This window comes from Plectrocnemia conspersa, unplaced genomic scaffold, assembly GCF_051122295.1.
Source record: "Plectrocnemia conspersa isolate PC_06_02 unplaced genomic scaffold, ASM5112229v1 ptg000010l, whole genome shotgun sequence".
NCBI classification, from domain to species: domain Eukaryota; kingdom Metazoa; phylum Arthropoda; class Insecta; order Trichoptera; family Polycentropodidae; genus Plectrocnemia; species Plectrocnemia conspersa.
Genome location: NW_028277174.1, coordinates 4,576,761 through 4,595,149, shown reverse-complemented (window position 1 = coordinate 4,595,149; position 18,389 = coordinate 4,576,761). Strand labels below are relative to the sequence as shown.

Here is an 18,389-nt window from a genome sequence, read left to right as displayed (position 1 = left end):
ACTTCTGTGAAGTGATAATTGTTTTTGCGCTCTCCTATTGACCAACACTTGGTTTGAAAGTACTTTGACCAATACTCTCATATCACAAGTCCTTAGTAATATAGGTAAGGATAGCTAGCATATTTTAAAATTTTGAAAATGTATTCCGATATGATTTCAGTGCAATGACATATTTAAAAAAAACTCGGGATAGATTTGGCAGTTTTTTTAGGGATAATCCGAGAATTTCTGCACTAGTACAGGGATGTAATTTTAGCTTTTTCCAAGGAGGGGGGCGAAAGTGGGCCAGTCAGTGGTCGTGTTTTTTAATATTTCGATTCAATGAAATAAGATTATTTTTTTTATTATTAAATAACATGCGTTTTTCTGGCCAAATTATAGGGGGCTAAATATATTATTGGGTATTAATGTCAAATGACGTCCAGTGGCGTACTGCTGTCTGGCGTAAAGCAGTGTTCTCAAAGCTTATATATTTGTTAATTAGTTTTTAAATCTAATACTATAACAGGCACGTACTGATAGTTACAAAAAATATAACATTCAAATTCTATTGCTAATATAAATAATCAGAAGCGCATCAGTAAATAAATTGTTAAAAATAAAACAATATTTAGTGCGAAATCTGCTGCTGCATTGTTGCTTGAATAGTTGATGACCTCAGTGTTGTTTCAGAGAAACGAAGCGCTGCATTGCCATTCATTCGGTTAAGTGGTTTCGTTTTTATTATTGACATAGCCTAAAAAGCTTTCTCACATAAATAGGCTGTTGAAAATGTAGACTATGAATTTATGGTTTGTAACTCTGACATAAATAATCAAAACTGAAGCAATGTTTGTATTTAATGTCCTGACACCATAGTTTTGAAATAGCACAATTATGTTAATAATTATATTCAATATAAATTTCTGGTTAATGTGAAAAGTAACTAAAAATTCTTGCATTGGTAGAAATTGAAAAACGTACAGTATGATATCGAACACTGCTACGCTGCAGCAAAACATTCAGTTAGTTTAGTTTTAATTGCAATCTGATGATGCTTTTTTAACCCTTTCCTTGGGACACAAATATATTATTTACGAGGTAATAGCGCGATAGGTTTCCAGTATTATTTTTTATTCACAGGTGCACGACCTTGTTTAAACTCTAATTACAGTTTACAATTAAAAATAAAAAGTATTAATATATCTATGTAAACTAATATTATATTTAATGTGCTTATTGAAAAATAAATCTAATAAAATATGTTATAACAAATCTGCTCAGCAACAGTGCCCCCCCCACGCTGTGTACACGCATACTGCATATCACGTTCGTTAATGTTCGACGATACGCAATCAAACATGATTTATAGGGCAAAACATAATACGTATGGTTGCTAAAAAATACTTGAACACAATATGGCATTGCTTTTATTTGCTGCAATGGACTCAAACGAAAGTTTTTGTTTTATATGGATAAGCCATGGTCATGGCAAATTACAATATTGCAGAATATCGATAAGGTTCATTGGTCGCAATGACCATGATTAAGCTTTAGAACGATTCGAAATTAATCGTACCAAGCAAAACTACGTTGAGACGACTTAAAAAAGCGTACTGTAGAACTTAATGACAAGAAAATAAATTTAATAAAACATTCATAGGCATGATTTATTAAATTTTTAATTATTGTTAGTGCTTAAAATTATTAGCACTAATCATATTGATTTTTTAATTTATTGTAAGTATTATTTTTATTAAGATGATAATCAAATGCGGTAAATTATAATATGGCAATAGTGTATTAAATAATAATTGATTGATGTTGTAACGAGTGTCTTTTGTGGATCATTGTCGTGTGCAATAATAAATTGTCTTTTCGCTGAATCGAAAGTAGTGTCTTGTAAGTGTTACGTGATAGCGCGTTTCGCCGCCATTCTCATTCGATTGCACAAGTGTCATTTGCCCGTTTGTTTGCCTCATGTGACGTTTCTATGGCAATAGCGTCAAAGCGTCAATGTTTAGTAACTAGAATGTATAACCTGACCGACAGTCTAAGATTGTACGTTGCTTTAATCTCGCGGTTTACGGTCACGGCCGCCATTGATGTCACGATCGAGATGGCCCACGAAGAAAAGGCCGTGTTGTTAACCCTGATGTCGATTTTCATGGGCATGGTAAAAAAACAAACCCCACAGTGTAATTATTAAATGAATTTTAATTATTATCATGGGCAAGACACGCGAATCTTATAATGTATCTCTAAGATGTTGTGATTTGTCTATTGATGAGCTAATGGGCACTGTGTGATTTGTATAAGCACAAACTTGAGCGCGCTTCTTAGGTTTGGTTGCCAAATAATGTAAGCGATTCACTTTTAATTGAAAATGTGTCTCAGATACATGTAACCGAGGGAATAAAAATGTTTTTGCGTTCCTTCCTGTTATTGGGAGTTAAATTTATTATAAATAATATGTATTCATTTGTTTATATAATACATATTATTTATATACATCACATAAACAAATAAATAAATATTTTTTAGAATAAAATGTACATATTTTTTCCACAAAATTCCTACAAGGTATGCTGGGATATGATTTCCTCAGGTCGCGTTAACGAGTGTATTTGGAAAGCATTTCTACACAACCCGGAGATTCTGGAAGCACATCGTTTTTGTATGCCACCAAATTACCAGTTGTTGTGATTATTGTTTGAACTACCGCATGTATCAATAAGAATATTGGACAACTCCGCAATAAGCACAGTTATGCGACTTTTACCTATCTGGCAAATAGTATTAATTTGTTCTCATTCAGCTACTCGCAGCTGGTGGACGCATTATGATGTAGCTATTATTATTATAATATTTTAATTTTATTCTATGCATATCTTGGCGTAAAGCTGCGTATTAAGTTTTTAAAAAACCATCCAAAATATTTTTTACAAATCAAATAATTAAGTGGTCTTAAACATATATAATACTATAACAATAGTGCAGTGTATGTATTGTCTAGGGCGCATCCTTTCCGTGCAGAAATTGTTTTTTTCGGCGGTATTTATTAGTGATAAACGTTTCAGAACGGATGTGCTAATAGGTGCCATGTAATTTTTCAATTATTAATTCTTGTTTGGTTACGATATCTCTCTCCTTTTTGTTGTGTGTGGCTTTACTTTCGAGACGTTTATCGTTTTTTTAAATAATAACAAATTGTGCAGGTGGTTGAAAACCCCACATTAAAAAATATATATTACTAGTATGCTACAATACAAAATATTTATCTTTTGAACATTTTTTGATATTCCAGTGGAATCATTAAAAATAGTTATCTTGACTTTTTAATAGCTTAAATAGTTATTACAAATAAAATATCTTTATTAAAGCATAACACAAATTGTAAAAAATATTTTTTAATATATAATTAATTAAAATAATCACAATAAACAATTATTTTTCTATTTGCTTTAAAGTAGAAAGAACATGATTTATGTTACGTAATAAAACAAAAATATATTTTTTGTCTTATAATAGTTCTGAATAATAATTTAGATACTTTAATATGTACTAATTACTAATTTTAATTATTTAAAGCAAAATAGCGTCGGGTCAATTCTAAGATAATTGCATGTCAGCTAGTTTGCCATAAAGTTGTTGTATTCTTTTAATAACATAATAACCCAATATGCATTATTTTATCCCGTTATTAATTGTTAGTTTAATTATTCATATTTATTTTCTTAATTAAGAAAATTAAGTATATTTTAATTTAATAAAATTGAATAGTTAAAGCAATAATCTATTTTAATAATATTTATAGGCAACTAACATATTTTATTTTTATTAAATATAACTAAATAAAACAATTACTAACGTAAAGAGTAGTTGTTAGAAAAGTGTCAGTTAATCTAGATACATTAAAGTTTATTCTTTTTAGTAAAGTTGACCATTTACTGTTTTAATTTTTTGTATTACTATAAATTAATTCGTCTCTTACTCAAAACTCTTAAGAACGAGAACATAAAAAATAATACTTAAAAACTCGCTTAAATGTTTAACTTGGTAAGGAATCTCATATTTTGTATTACGAATTAATAAATCTTTTATATTCAGTAGCTTTGAAGAGTTGAAATTTTAAAACTGAATCTCGTTTCGCAGAGAAAGTTTCTAAGGAGAATTTTTGTCTTTAAAACCACTTTCACATAAACTTATGTAAGCCGTGCAGCGATATATTATTCATTTTTACCTCTCGCTTATAAATATAAGGAGACGTTTCTTGTAAGGTACATATTATGTCCTACTTATGATTTATTATTATTAAAAAGTAACATCGTACACAGGCCCGCCAATAGATTTTTTTTACATGTATTAGAAAAATACATTTATTATTTATATATTTATTTTAATTTAATTTATTTATGTAAAATTATAATATACATAAATAATTATTATGTATGTGAATTATATCTGATGTGAGATACAAGATGAATAAAGACGCAATGATGGATTATTCCGAGCTTTTTATTTGTTTTATGTGGAAGCGAACTTCACAAATACTTAAATATTGTAAAATTTATGCAGAAATCCCATAAAATATTATACTTATTTGTAAGTTATCTCAATTATAATAATCTGCATTAATGAAAAAATAATTTTAGAGAAAATTCGGTCAGTGCTTTTACAATTAAATTTGCTGAGGAATGCGCACTTGTTAAGTAGAGCGTCATTACATTTTGACTATTACTTGAAAAAGCTGATCCTTGTGCTTTCAATCGTGCATAGGATGTTAAAATTAGTGATTTTTATATAATTTTAATTTCAATTGATCATCACATTATAGATTTTCTAGATTTTACAAATCTAAATGATACTCAATTAATATAGGTCGTACTTATCATATATTAAAACTTCTCTAATAATAAGCAATTTCAGTTTTTAGAGAATATTATATATGCATACAATAAATATTGAGTTTTTTAGAAATATTTTATAGAGACCGTTTAATTTGGTTAGACATGAGCAAGGTGATGGGATGAACGATAGCCAGTGGCGCCTCGACCGACCGGTCCCGTAACATTCAATAATATCTGTTTCTCATTGCCACACACTATCAAATTATTTTATCTGTATGTCCGTTTCGGGTTTAGAGGCCCGAGAGGGGTGACTTCGCAGCCAGAAATAGATGCTGGAAACCAGTAATGATTTATTTAGTATAACATATATTGCATCAAACTGTTATGGAAGAGTATTGCTTTTCTCCGAGCGCTGGTAGAGAAAAGATGGTCCTCTGAGGACTTTGGTAGCAGAACGTGGTCGTGATCAATCGTATAAGTGTCTCTTGTGGGCCGATCTGTAAATGTCTCGTAGTCTGTATCTGTCTTTGTTCCTCTCTCTGACTGGTCGCCCCTTATGTATCGTATGTTGAGAAGCTCTCCGACGAATCATAATAATGCAGAGATCATTCAATCGATTGTTGCACTCGTTTATTCAACCAACGAAATATGTCCACGCCTTTAGAGAGTGAAGTTTGCTTGATGGACATTCCAAAGATTGAATCATGCAACGGGTTGAATGTTAACGGCGTTTTTTGTCGCCCGATGGCGTATTTTTTGCGCAAGCGTTATGCACCAAATAAAATATTTCTACTCTTCATTTCGAAGGAAATTAGGACGTGTTGTTTACTTGTTTTTTTTTCATCTGGACATTACGAGAACTATTGTGGTGGTTCGTTCAGTAACAGTTTTTGTTTATATTACGCTATTGTCACGTTCATGCTTGTAATTATCATTGTTATGGTGGTTTACTGCATGAGTTTACGAAGAAGAACCCCCACATATGTATAATTTATATGTGTGCAATAGAACCATATATCAAACAATTTTTTCGGGGTCAATCTGAATGCAATAATAAAAACATATATATTTATATAACGTTGGTTTTATGTACATAGATGTAAATTGACTAACTCCATAATTTTCAACTTTACAAGAAGGGCAATTAACTGTTCGGTTCACATTTATTCAGTAAAGTTATGGATTTGTTCTTTTATCTTTTCTCATACATTTTCTTATTTAATGGAATGATAATGTAGATAGCTTGTAATAATTGGTATGTGAGATCATAGCTCATGCAGAGCAAAGTTAAAATAATAAGTAAATTTCAGCCATATGTTAAGTAAGCCGATTCACACTCAAGGTCATCGATGTACTAATTTGAGAAGCACTGGCAAATGCGCTGGCTTTGACGTAATCTGTTTTGATATTATACAAGTCGATGACTCAATTAATGCACGTGCCATGTCTAGGATGTCTTATAAATATTATATAAACAGTATTATTATGCTGATCTCTAACTTATTTAATAGTTCGATTTCTATTTAAAAAAATACGTTATTCACAGCGTTACATATTTGAGATCATTGATCTTTAGTCTTAATAATTGTAGTTAAATTATTTATTTAGTTAACATCTGTCAATTTGTAACATAGTAAATAATCTGATTTTACAATTCATATTTATTTATTATCTAATGTAAATGTTTACATAGAACAGAAATAATATATATTTGTAATTAAAAACACATTTGTCATAATATAAATAATCAAATTTATGTATTGAAAAGATAAGAAATAACCTTTATCTATTGAAATGGTAGGAAATAATATATTGATTATTTCAAACAGGTATAGAAAAAGATATGATGTTTGGTTTTCACTAATTAATTTTGGACACATCGTTTTAGCAACTGTCTCATTTTTTTTCGACGTCTCATTAGGATTGCTGATATGTGAAGCTTAGGTGGAAAAGTGGAGATAACAGAGCGACGTGGGGAAGGCTGGGGGAGGGGATGTCTGCTTGGGTTTTTATGTAGTACCGATCCATTCAGTCAGCCATCGGCGACGGTGACGAGGTGTCTCCAGTCGCCGATGTGATAATTTGTGACCATTTGGGAAATAAGTTTGTGAAAGAAAATCATTCATATCTCACGAGATGGACGCTCTCAAAATAGCGGTAATTAGCTGCTAACATTTATTAAAAATATAAAATAAAAAATAAAACTTCTGACAAAAGGCAAATTAGTATAATCAACAAAACGACCCAAATACATGTTTAAAGTAGCACTATTCAATTTAAAATGTCAATACATGATTGTATATTATAATTATAAATTTATTGCTAAAAATTCATAAGCTCACAATAAGTAATATAACAGCGGAAACAGATTAAAACCTGATCTTGCGAGTCTTTAAAAAGGTGCAATTATGCAATCTGCTACATAATGCGTCATACCGGTACGAAATGTGATCTTTAGAAGAACATTACAAGTTTTTAATGTTTATTAAAACATAGATGAGTGGTCGAAAACTGAAAACTTGATAGAAAAAAATTGTGTTCGTTTAAAGTTTGTGGTTAAGTGGTACTTTTTAGAAAATATTTTTGTTTTAAGTTGCTTGTTTAAATTTGGAAGCTTACAATTTGTAAGTCACTTTTAACCTGAGTCATTATGTATGAAGTATTTAGTACTGAATAAAAATATATCGCGTCAGTTTTGTCTATTTATTGGTTAGGTTAACTTTGCTTAAACGTATAATAATCTCGATACAAACATAAATTGGTAAAAAAAAAATGTTTTTTTTTCGTATAAATTTTTAAAATCGTTTTTTAATTAAAAAAACCGGTTTTAGATTCAAGAATTATTATGTAGTTTTTTTAATTAAATTTTCAAATGATTAGAACATTCGTTTCGGATGTTTTTACATCAATTGAACTTGTCCGAATTCATTTAGTGAATTCATTAGATTCTCTGAAATCCCAGCAAATAAAAGTACGGATTATACAACCACTTTTATAGCAGCTTTGGAATATAATTGTAGACAATGCAGCACTGAGGGGTGGTGTCAGCAATCCGTCAATACAATAGAGCAGGGATCTATAAACTATTTTAATCGCATACTCTTTTAAGACAAAGAAATTTAGTGCGAATACCTGAATATATACATACATAATAATGTATCTGTCGATTTCTTTTAAACATTTTAACTTAAATTCGCTTTATAGTAAGTCTAAACTCGACGAATTTATGCCTTAAAATTAATATCAAAAACATGTGTTGGTGCTAGCACGTCTTCAACTTTATTTACAGAATTCATAAAACATGTTAATAAACAAATTCTCTTGTAGAAATATATCAGATTTTTTTAATAGGGGCAAAGCGATAAAATAAGTCATGAAAATCAATTAATATGTTTCTTGAGAAACTGAAGAAATAATATATAATCTACACTAGAGACTAAATCTTTAATATTTAAAGCAACCAAAACAAATAGTTTTTATAATAAAATGCCATTTTATATTTATACATTTTTGAGTTAAAAGTTTTAGTTTATTTAATTAATTTTTGTGTATGTTTTAGTTAATTTTGTTATACATTTGAAGTGACATTGATATTTTATAGCTTAAAAAAATATTAATAATTTAAAATCCGTTTTTTAAAAATACAGGAATTTGTAAAAGTTTTTTTCTGTAGTAAGTTTACGCATAAATCGTAATAAATAAAGCAATTAGTATGTTTTTTGAGTAACTAAAGAAGGATTATTTTACAAAAAGACACTGAAGACTGAATTTTCAATATTTAAAGCAACCATTACAAAAAAAATAAATAATTTTTATTATTTGATGTCACGAAAACTGTAATTGTTCAGTGTTCATTTTTTTCATAGTTGTTTTAGTTTTTTGTTATATATTTTTATAGTAAAAAAATATTACGCTTTTTTTATATAATTAAAAATCGGTTTTAACTGGTTTCTAAAAATACCAAAATATAATAAAAACTTTTTTTTAATGTTGCTTACTGCATAAATTGTAATAGCATATAACCCAAAGACGCGAATGACTCATTCCTCAATTTTTAAAATTTTTTTTTATGCCAGGAAAACTACTAGTGACCATTTTATATTCATATACTTTCTCTATTTCTATTTATAATTAATTTAAGTACTAAATTTAATATTGTATAAGTTTTATTTTATATTGTTATATATTTGTAGTTAGATAAAAAAATATTTTTTGCAGTTTTTTATAAAATTAAAAACCGGTTTTAACTGCTTTTTAAAAGTACACAATTGAAAAAAAATTGTAATAAATAAATAATTTTTTTAAGTTATTAAAAATAATATATGATCCAAAGACACTCGAGACTAAATCTACAATATTTTAAACAACTATAATATTAGAAGAACAACATTTTTTTGTATGCCATAAAAACTGTCTTTGTTCAGTGGTCGTTACATAATCATTTGAATATTAATATTATAATATTCTTAGTTTTTTGCGTTTATTTATTTTATTTTTGTAAAAGTTTTCATTTATTTTGTTATATATTTGTAGTTACATAAAAAATAAATAGCGTAAAAAAAAAAATTTTTTTTTGCTGCTTTTTATAAAACTAAAAAACTGTTTTTGAAACTACTAAAATTTAAAAATATTTTTTTTTAAAGTTTGTTTTTGAATAAGCCGTAATAAATTCAGATTGATTTATTAAGAAGCCCATAGTTTTAATAATATTATTTTTTTATAGGATCACATTGAAAATTGATAAATAGATAATATAATTAATATTTACATTAAACTATTATCTTAAAATTAAGATGATTAACTATAAAAACATATATGTAATTCTGGCCTCACATTTACGAAATGTAATATAATCAATATCGAACTCAATAAAAATAAAGTTCATGGATCTCTCGAGAGGAATTTGTCGATTCGTTCTGATTTTAAAAGGCCCTCGGGCTGACTGCGGCCCTGGTTTATTTATTTGACTCACGAAGAACTTACTTAACCTTGTTGTTTATTTTTATGCAAATTATTGCTTAAACGATTTATATAGCTTTGCAAAAAATAATAATACCTTGAAAAATCGGGCACGTATCTTGATTAAACATCATTTATAAAAATAATCATTAATTGATTTAGAGTGAAGTGATTTTCAATATTTTATCGATTTATATGATAATAATACTTTTGTATAAAATAATCTAATTATGTTTTGATTCATTACTATATCTCTTCACAATCTAATTTTTATTTTTATTAAACGCGTGTTTGAGAATAGTTATTTTAAGTTATAAATAACAAATTAATCTATTTAGTTGTTAAATTTAATGTAACGTGAAGAATGTGTTATATTATAATGTTACGTATGTTATTTGCCATTTAAAGTATTCATGGTAGATAACAAGTTTCACTCATGTCAGATATGTCAATGATTAATAATATATTAATAATTATTTGACATTTTAATCTTAATGTTCTTAAGCAGAATCATAAAAAAATTGATTGATATGATACATACAATTTTAATAAAATTAAAATATATACAAAATGTAACCATGCTAGAAGATTTTCATATAATATTGATGGTTAACTTTATCGTTTAATATATTATATTGCAATAAAAATTATTTGCTTGCTAAATTGTAACAATAAATCACTGAAATTAATAATATAAATTATTTTAAAATATACAGTAAGATGATAATATATTTTACAAACCTAATCTTGGGTTTTTGTAGTATATAAATATTTCATTAATCGGTGACTATTCTAATCATATATCAATTTTAATTGTCTAAACATATCACAGCAATTTATCTAAGTGATTAATACAAATATATGATTAACTATTTATCTAAAGTAAATCACTAATATTTATATAAATAATTGTCGCGACGTTTATAGTGATAAATATTATTTTTATCATAAACATTGTAGTGAAATAATTATTTCGATTATAAATAATAAAAGTTAAATTTGTTGCGTATTATTATGTGATAAAATACGATGCGTAAAAAATAAATATCGAAGGTTCTCAAAATGTGCGAGATTGAATTATATTATAACAAAAAAATATTTATCACGCGATTGAGAAAACACAATGTTTATTATTCATAATCAATTAGTATTATATATTCAGATATTCGCCCTTGAATAATTTTTTATTTTTAAGTCTCTCAATTTAAATTACCTACTTCTTTTGGCAAGCAATTAAAATGACCTGTTTTGATCTGTATTTTTCACCTCTTTATTATTTATGACTACACATATTGATTGTAATATATAAAGTTTACGATATGGTTTACGCATCGCAAATAAAAAGATAATTTTACGTATATTATTATTTAATTAAGCAATTGATATAATTTTTATCATAAATTAAACAATATTATTATCATTGTATACAAAACAAGGTTTATATGACCTCTGGAATACATTGTCTATTTTTTTATAAACACATTTATCATCTTATTGTAATAATAATTGAAAATGTTCAATTATTAATTAATAGAACTTAATATATATTATACTAACAGACGTTTTATTTCAATCACACTTAAGCAAACATTTTGGTAACTTGTTATGTGTTAAATTAGCATAATATTTATATAGACATTTATCATAGACAATCGTTCGTTTTATTAATATTTATTCGCATAAAAATTGTACATAGTGTCTCGAAAAACTAAACATATGTTTCTTGTAGTTGCTCGTCATATACGTGGCCCATCATGGATTTGCACTTCCGGTTTCAACGGAGATGCCAAAGGAGAAGAAAACCTTTCAATTTGAAGATTTAATACCGTTGTCATATAAATTCGCACAGAAGGGCTGGAATGGAACTTGGATTACAGGTAAAGATTAAGATAAAATATTTTTAGAGGATCAGTTAAACAAATAATAATATCTCTGATATACAGATTTATCTTAAAGATTATAAAATTATTTATTTTAATTATTTTCAGGTACTGAAATGTTGTACTTTAGACAGGATGTAGGAGGATTGTTCATATTTGATTTTGATACGAAAAATAGTTCTCTTTTTATTCCAGACGAAACACTAGTATGTATATTTATTTAATATACGTTTTAATAATAATATTTATTTAACTTATATTTTTTTATAGAAATTATTAAACACGACTGATGTCACTCTGTCTCCTGATGGCGAATTTTTGTTAGCACGATCAGATGTATTAACGGTAATATTTTTTATATTATATTATCAAAAAAACTACAACCATAAAATAACAAAATGTCAACCAATAAATATTGATTTAAAATGATTATAATAATAATTCATATTGTATGCTTTCTATTTTTATAGTGCTCTTTAATACAATATAATAATAACATATTTCTTAGGGTTTCAGATATTCAAAAACTGCTAGATTTGCTCTTCATGATATTAAAAAAAAGTAAGTAATACTAACTATAAAATAAACTTTAATTTATTACCTATATATTTACTTTTCAGCATAACTTATCGTATAGCTCATCACAACCGATTGCAATATTGTGTTTTTGGTGGGCAAAATCATTCTGTGGGTTTCGTATACGATAATGATGTCTATTACTTAGAAGACATTACTAAAAATGATTCAGAACAGAGATTGACAATGACTGGAGTTGTGGGAGTGATTTACAATGGAATTCCAGACTGGGTGTATGAAGGTTTGCTTTTAATTCATATTTATTGAGCTTTTGCGATTTTGGGTTACCTGTGAATTAGATGCAATTCAAGTTTATATTAAAAATAAAACACTATATATTATTGGAAATTCTGCAATGCGCAATAATGAGACTAGTCGGCAAAGCGCATTGGTGTCACGATTCTCAGAAAGACGAAGTGACGCTGATCTTGACTGACTCTTTAACCCTTTGACCGCGGGTGACACATATTGAAATCATCAAGAAAATCGCTAGTATGCATTGGGCACCTAAATGTGACACGAACCTTTGCGTCTTGTAATATGTTTTTTTTTTGTATAATTTAAGATTGAAAAACACTTTAATTTATTGAAATAATATTTAATAAAAATATATATCTACCGGTGAAAATATATTCCGATATAATTTAATTGAAATTACAAGTGGCAATTTATGACTGTACTTTATATAATAATATCAGCTTAAAAGTTTTTAAAAGCGACAGGAGGATAATGTCATCTTAAATGTATGTTTAATAATCATTTAAATTACAGAGGAAGTATTCGGTGCTGAAAACGGCTTATGGTTCTCTGGTGATGGTTCTAGAATGGCAATAGCTTCCTTTAATGATACAGAAGTCGATGTGGCAACTTATGTGAACTATGGAGATCCTAGCACAATACAAAATCAATACGCAACATTGCAATCTTTGAGATATCCTAAGGTATGCAAAAAAATATGTTAGATTTCAATGTCTTTAGAAGAGTCTACTTAAATTTTGATCGACAGGTTGGCAGAAAGAATCCTGATGTGTCTTTGAGAGTCATCAATCTTAGTGATATCAACTCTAGTTGGATCACACTGGATCCTCCCAACGTCGGAGTGGATAATACTGATACAATTTTGGGTACTGTGACTTGGGCTTCAGAAAACGAGGTAGCTGCTCTCTGGTTGAATAGACGACAGAACAGAAGCATTTTAGTCATTTGCAATTCAGACAGTGGAAAATGTACGGATGAAGTCAGACGGAGTGAGCCTAAAGGATGGATCGAGATCACTACTCCCATTTTCAAAGACAATCGATTCTTGGACATAACTTTCATGCCACAGGGACCTTCAGGAACGAATGAATGGTTGCACTTAGTGCAATACAAGAGGAGCGTAAAAGAGCCAATTGCTTTATCCAACGGAACTAGGACAGCTATAAGCATTTTAGGATGGAATCAAGAATTAGATAAAGTGTAGGTTTTTTATTAATTGCTTATGATTTGAATCCAGCACTTCATAATTGACTGATGTTTTAGGTACTATTTGAGTACTCTAGAAAACGAGCCGTGGCAGAAGCACTTATGGGTTGGTGGTAGTGAATCTAAATGCATATCTTGCGACTTACAACTACCAGGAAGCGCTCGATGTCGCTATGTAATCGTCAACATGAGTCCAAATGCTGAAACTTATAGTCTTACTTGCCAAGGTGGGGGACCAGCTTCTACTACTATATACAATGGACATGTATTATATTTAAATGATTACTAAAATATAAATAACGTTGTGTTTTTTCTGATAGATTTATATTGTCAATGTTATAGGATGACTCTGTGATAATGAAATGGGAGGAAAATGAAGAACTTAGAGATCTGTTAGAAGAATACTGGATGCCCAAGCAAGTCAATATGAGGATACCAGTAAATGGAGGATTCGAAGCTGCAGTGAAAATGTTCTTGCCTCCTAATATGAATGCTAATCAATCGTATCCAATGGTTGTTAATATTTACACAGGACCAAATTCTGCTAGGGTCGTAGATTCATTTTCTTTAGGTATATTTTAAATGTTATATTTAAGTTATGGGTGCTATATATAATATATTTGCTGTCATGTATGTGTATTTTTATAGGATATCAAACTTTTATGTCAACGAATCGAAGTGTAATATATTGTTTAATCGAAGGACGTGGTTCAGGACTCAAAGGAAAAGATATGCTATTTACTATTAACAATAGATTGGGAACTGATGAAGTTGAAGATGTCATAGATGTTACCAGGTAATAAAATATGTTACTGTAGTCCGAAATCACAATAGCATTATGTCTGAATGGAATAAAAAAAAATCTAGCTTAATACATGAATTGTTGCTCTAATGATTACAAGATATGTATAAGTTTCATTAAACGTTAAAGCAATGTGGTTTGTATACAAGTGTGATATCAAAGCAATATTTAAATTAAAACGAAAAAAAATGTTAAACGTGATTTTAAGACATTAAGACTAAAACTGTGTAAATGTCAACAACCAGCTTGAGGAATGAAGTTAGAATGCTACTTGTATTATCAATTAAGCATCAGAAATAGAAATTCATAAGTAATATATTGTTAATAATAAATATTATATTATTGCATTGCTTAAAATATACATATATGAATTTGCTTATTTTATCTAAAATTGCTTCATTAATTATTTTTATGGTGTTTTGTATGATACCTAAATAGATAATACAGTTAAAAAAATTTATACTATTAGAATATGTTGAATAGGTACATAAATTATTTTTGCACGATTTTGACTTCAATTATTATAAAAAAATAATAAAAATAATCGTGTCTATAAAAAATATACGGCAAAAATATATTAGCATGTGCTAAAGAATCATGGAAATTTGTTATATTTACTGATTCTTACGATGCTTATTTTTAATTTTTTTGCAAAAGACATAAAAACTTTTTTTTTTAATTTGTAACGTTTGCTTCTATTTTAAATTTTATAAATATTCGATACGAAATAAACAAAAGCAGATTTTAATTAGTAAATTTCTAGTAGCAATTTATTAAAAAAATGCCTTAGCTATAAATTTTACTGGGTTTTTAATTATTTTAGCATAGTTTTTTTTATAGATTTTTATACAATACAAAAGCTTGTTTTACAAATTATATATTCGAAACTTTTTTTTTAAAAATATTTAGTGCTAATTTTAATGAAAATTTGTAAGATTTTCTGGAATTTTGTAAAGTATTTTTTTAGTGGCATTTTATTTTCAAATCAATTATCATTTATGTGATATTTTTTGGTGTTCTTTTAGCGACTTGTTTTGATTTTTTCACATATTTTTATATTCGATACAAAGTAAGCATAAGCAGTTCTTGATTATTGTAATTTATTAGGACATAAAACATCTAGGAAATTCCCTAAGCTTGCTTTTTAATTCGATGCAAAATTATATTATTCTTTTGCGACATTTATATGAAATATTAGGTATTCGTGTATAAATAAATTTTCTAATTCCTATTATATTTTATCAGAGCATCAACAATATTGAATTCTGAACATTTACATTAAGTTTTTGTTCTCCTAAAAAATAATAAAAAAATATTAAAGAATGTTACACAATTTTTTTTCAGATTTTATTTTTAAGTTGACACAAATGTACTAAATTTTACAGCGTTTATTATATCCGATAGCAATAAGTCATAACAGTTATCTTCATTCCATATTTTAGTGCTATTTAATGGACATTTATATGATGTGCTGTTTTGATTCTTTTTTACGTATTTTTCATAGTTAATTTTTATTAGAAATTTTTTTAAAGAATCAAAAATTTTGGTAATTGATAAAGTCCATGATTATTTTTTACAGCTTCAAATTTATATTATTCTTTTAAAACATACATAGAGAAATTTTTAAGAATGTCAAATTTTATATTCTAATTATTACCAATATTTAGAAATAATACGTTAACGTTAAATTTTTTTTTAAAAAAAAAATGCAAAGCATTTTTTAACATTTCTTGTTGAACGTATTCTTTAAAACTTCCAGAAAATAAAAAAGGCACATTATGTTATATACATTTTATTTAAAGATTGTCATAGATTTGGTACATATTTTTTAGAATTTATTTTTACCGATAAGTTTATAATATGTGCTGATTTTTTTTATCCTTTAACGATTTAATGTTCAAACTAAACAAAATTATTTATTAGTTTTTTAATTATTTAATTTTTAGTTGTGATGTTTTTTAGCAATTTTTTAGTGTTTTTAACGTCATTTTTTAATTATATTTTATATTTGATGTTAATTTCATCAAGAATATCTAGCAATATCTGAAAGTTTAAGGCAAAGTTTTTGGTCTTCTTGAAAAATATTTTTTTCGTATAGTGCAGCATTTTTGATTGTACCTAATCTTAAAAAAAGTTCGCGGCTTCGATTTTTACTCCAATTTTTGTTTTTATATTTATACAAAATAAGCAAAAACGTTTTCAAGTCGATATCAATAAGTCAATTTTAGTTTTAAGGTCGGTATAGCACATATCCGCACGGTCGCGGGTTCGAGCCACGGCAGCAGACTCGAATTTTTATTTATAAAAAATGCGCTATTAATAAAAACTGGCTCCAGCTGTAGAGTGACATTCAAAGATTTTAATTTAATCAAAGATAATAATTTATATATAGTTCACTTGTAGATATTGTATATTATGACAGATTTGCATCGTTGTAAAGCATTTGACATACGCCTGTTAGGTTACAACGGAAGATTAAAATTAAGAATAAAATTTATTATATTGTTTACTCTTTAATAGATTCTCTACGAAAATTTAAAATATATTTCGTAAATCTGATTAATTTTTATTGATTTTATTTGCTACCTTCCTGATGAGCAAAACAAGTTTTTATATAACTATGTATAACCATAAATATATTGTAGATGCTTACATTTTTTTAAATATTTTGATTTACATCAAGTAAAAATATATAGAAAACTATCTCAGTTATTATAGTAATTTTATGGGTATTCAAAAGTCTTGTGACTATTGTGGGTCTTCTCATGCAAATATTTAATAATAAATATTACTCATGAAAAAATTTAAAAGTCACTAATATTGCTTTAATTTTGTTTTTTATTTAAAGGAATTTTAATTATTTACTTATATTTTTAGGAAGCTAACTAACCAGTTTTCTTGGATAGACAAGAAAAAGATAGGTCTTTGGGGATGGAGCTACGGTGGATTCGCTACAGCCATGGCGTTGACGAAAGACGACAAGAACGTCTTCCGCTGTGGAATATCCGTAGCCCCTGTTACATCTTGGCTTTACTATGGTAAAAATCTATTCTTCAACTGAATAATAACTAAGCTTTTAATTATTTGTTATACTTAAAATTTTAGATACAATTTACACCGAACGCTTTATGGGTACTCCCCAAGATAACCCATACGGTTACCACGAAGGCGACGTAAACAACCGAGCGAGGTTGTTGAGTGGAAAGCGTTTCTTGCTGATGCATGGAAACGCAGACGACAATGTCCATTATCAGAATGCGATGGCGCTAGCTAAATCTCTGCAAGAGCTGGATATCCAATTCGAGCAAATGGTACGAAATACATTTTGGTGTCACAACTCGCGAAGTCAGATTGAGTAGAGAAAGATAAATGCATCGATTTTTATTTTTATGGTTATCTGTTTTGTCTTTGCAGAGCTATCCAGACGAAGCTCATGGTTTATCGAAGGTGACAAAACACGTGTATCACACAATAGACAATTTCTGGCTGAGATGTTTTCAGGATTAGCAGTTTTATATTATAATTTATTTACAAATTTATAAATAAATTTTAATTTATGTATCAAATATGCGATAATATTTTGTATTAAAATATGTTATAGATAAATTATATTACGATATATTTAATTTATGTTCATTAAAAAATATAGAAAAGGTGCAATTTTGTATTATTAAATAATAGTAATATTTTAAAAGACTGATAAATTATATTAATTATATTATTTTCAGCTATATAGTATTAAACAAAACGAAGTTTTGCCGTTTTTTTCAATATATATTGAATAATAAAAGTATAAAATCAAGACTGTTTTAAATAATTAGCATGCATTCAATGCCTTCTCAATACTGCGTTATTTATTCAGCAAATTTATAGAGCTAC

The 18,389-nt window shown here is 27.6% G+C and overlaps 1 protein-coding gene across 2 annotated transcripts; it reads left to right on the top strand.

Annotated features, from left to right (window-relative positions):
* Positions 1 to 1,994: 1,994 nt before the first annotated feature.
* On the top strand, positions 1,995 to 18,170 carry LOC148230377 (venom dipeptidyl peptidase 4-like). 2 transcript variants are annotated; one of them, XM_088195442.1, is made up of 14 exons: positions 1,995 to 2,155; positions 11,518 to 11,665; positions 11,777 to 11,874; positions 11,939 to 12,013; positions 12,177 to 12,229; positions 12,289 to 12,485; positions 13,016 to 13,185; positions 13,251 to 13,702; positions 13,766 to 13,973; positions 14,051 to 14,279; positions 14,357 to 14,504; positions 17,388 to 17,548; positions 17,616 to 17,821; positions 17,925 to 18,170. In XM_088195442.1, exons 1-14 carry the CDS (start codon positions 2,012 to 2,014, stop codon positions 18,015 to 18,017), a joined length of 2,382 nt encoding a protein of 793 aa, XP_088051568.1. In that variant the 5' UTR covers positions 1,995 to 2,011; the 3' UTR covers positions 18,018 to 18,170. The 2 variants fall into 2 exon arrangements, with proteins under 2 accessions (XP_088051568.1, XP_088051569.1); XM_088195443.1 differs by lacking the exon at positions 1,995 to 2,155 and adding an exon at positions 6,845 to 6,986.
* Positions 18,171 to 18,389: the final 219 nt, after the last annotated feature.

Excerpts from the sequence above, each read along its gene's own strand:
- LOC148230377 (XM_088195442.1), top strand. The coding sequence starts at position 2,012 with ATGTATAACCTGACCGACAGTCTAAGATTGTACGTTGCTTTAATCTCG. Across the intron at positions 11,875-11,938 it reads TTATTCCAGACGAAACACTA|AAATTATTAAACACGACTGA; the intron begins GTATGTATATTT and ends ATTTTTTTATAG. Across the intron at positions 13,186-13,250 it reads AATCTTTGAGATATCCTAAG|GTTGGCAGAAAGAATCCTGA; the intron begins GTATGCAAAAAA and ends TTTGATCGACAG.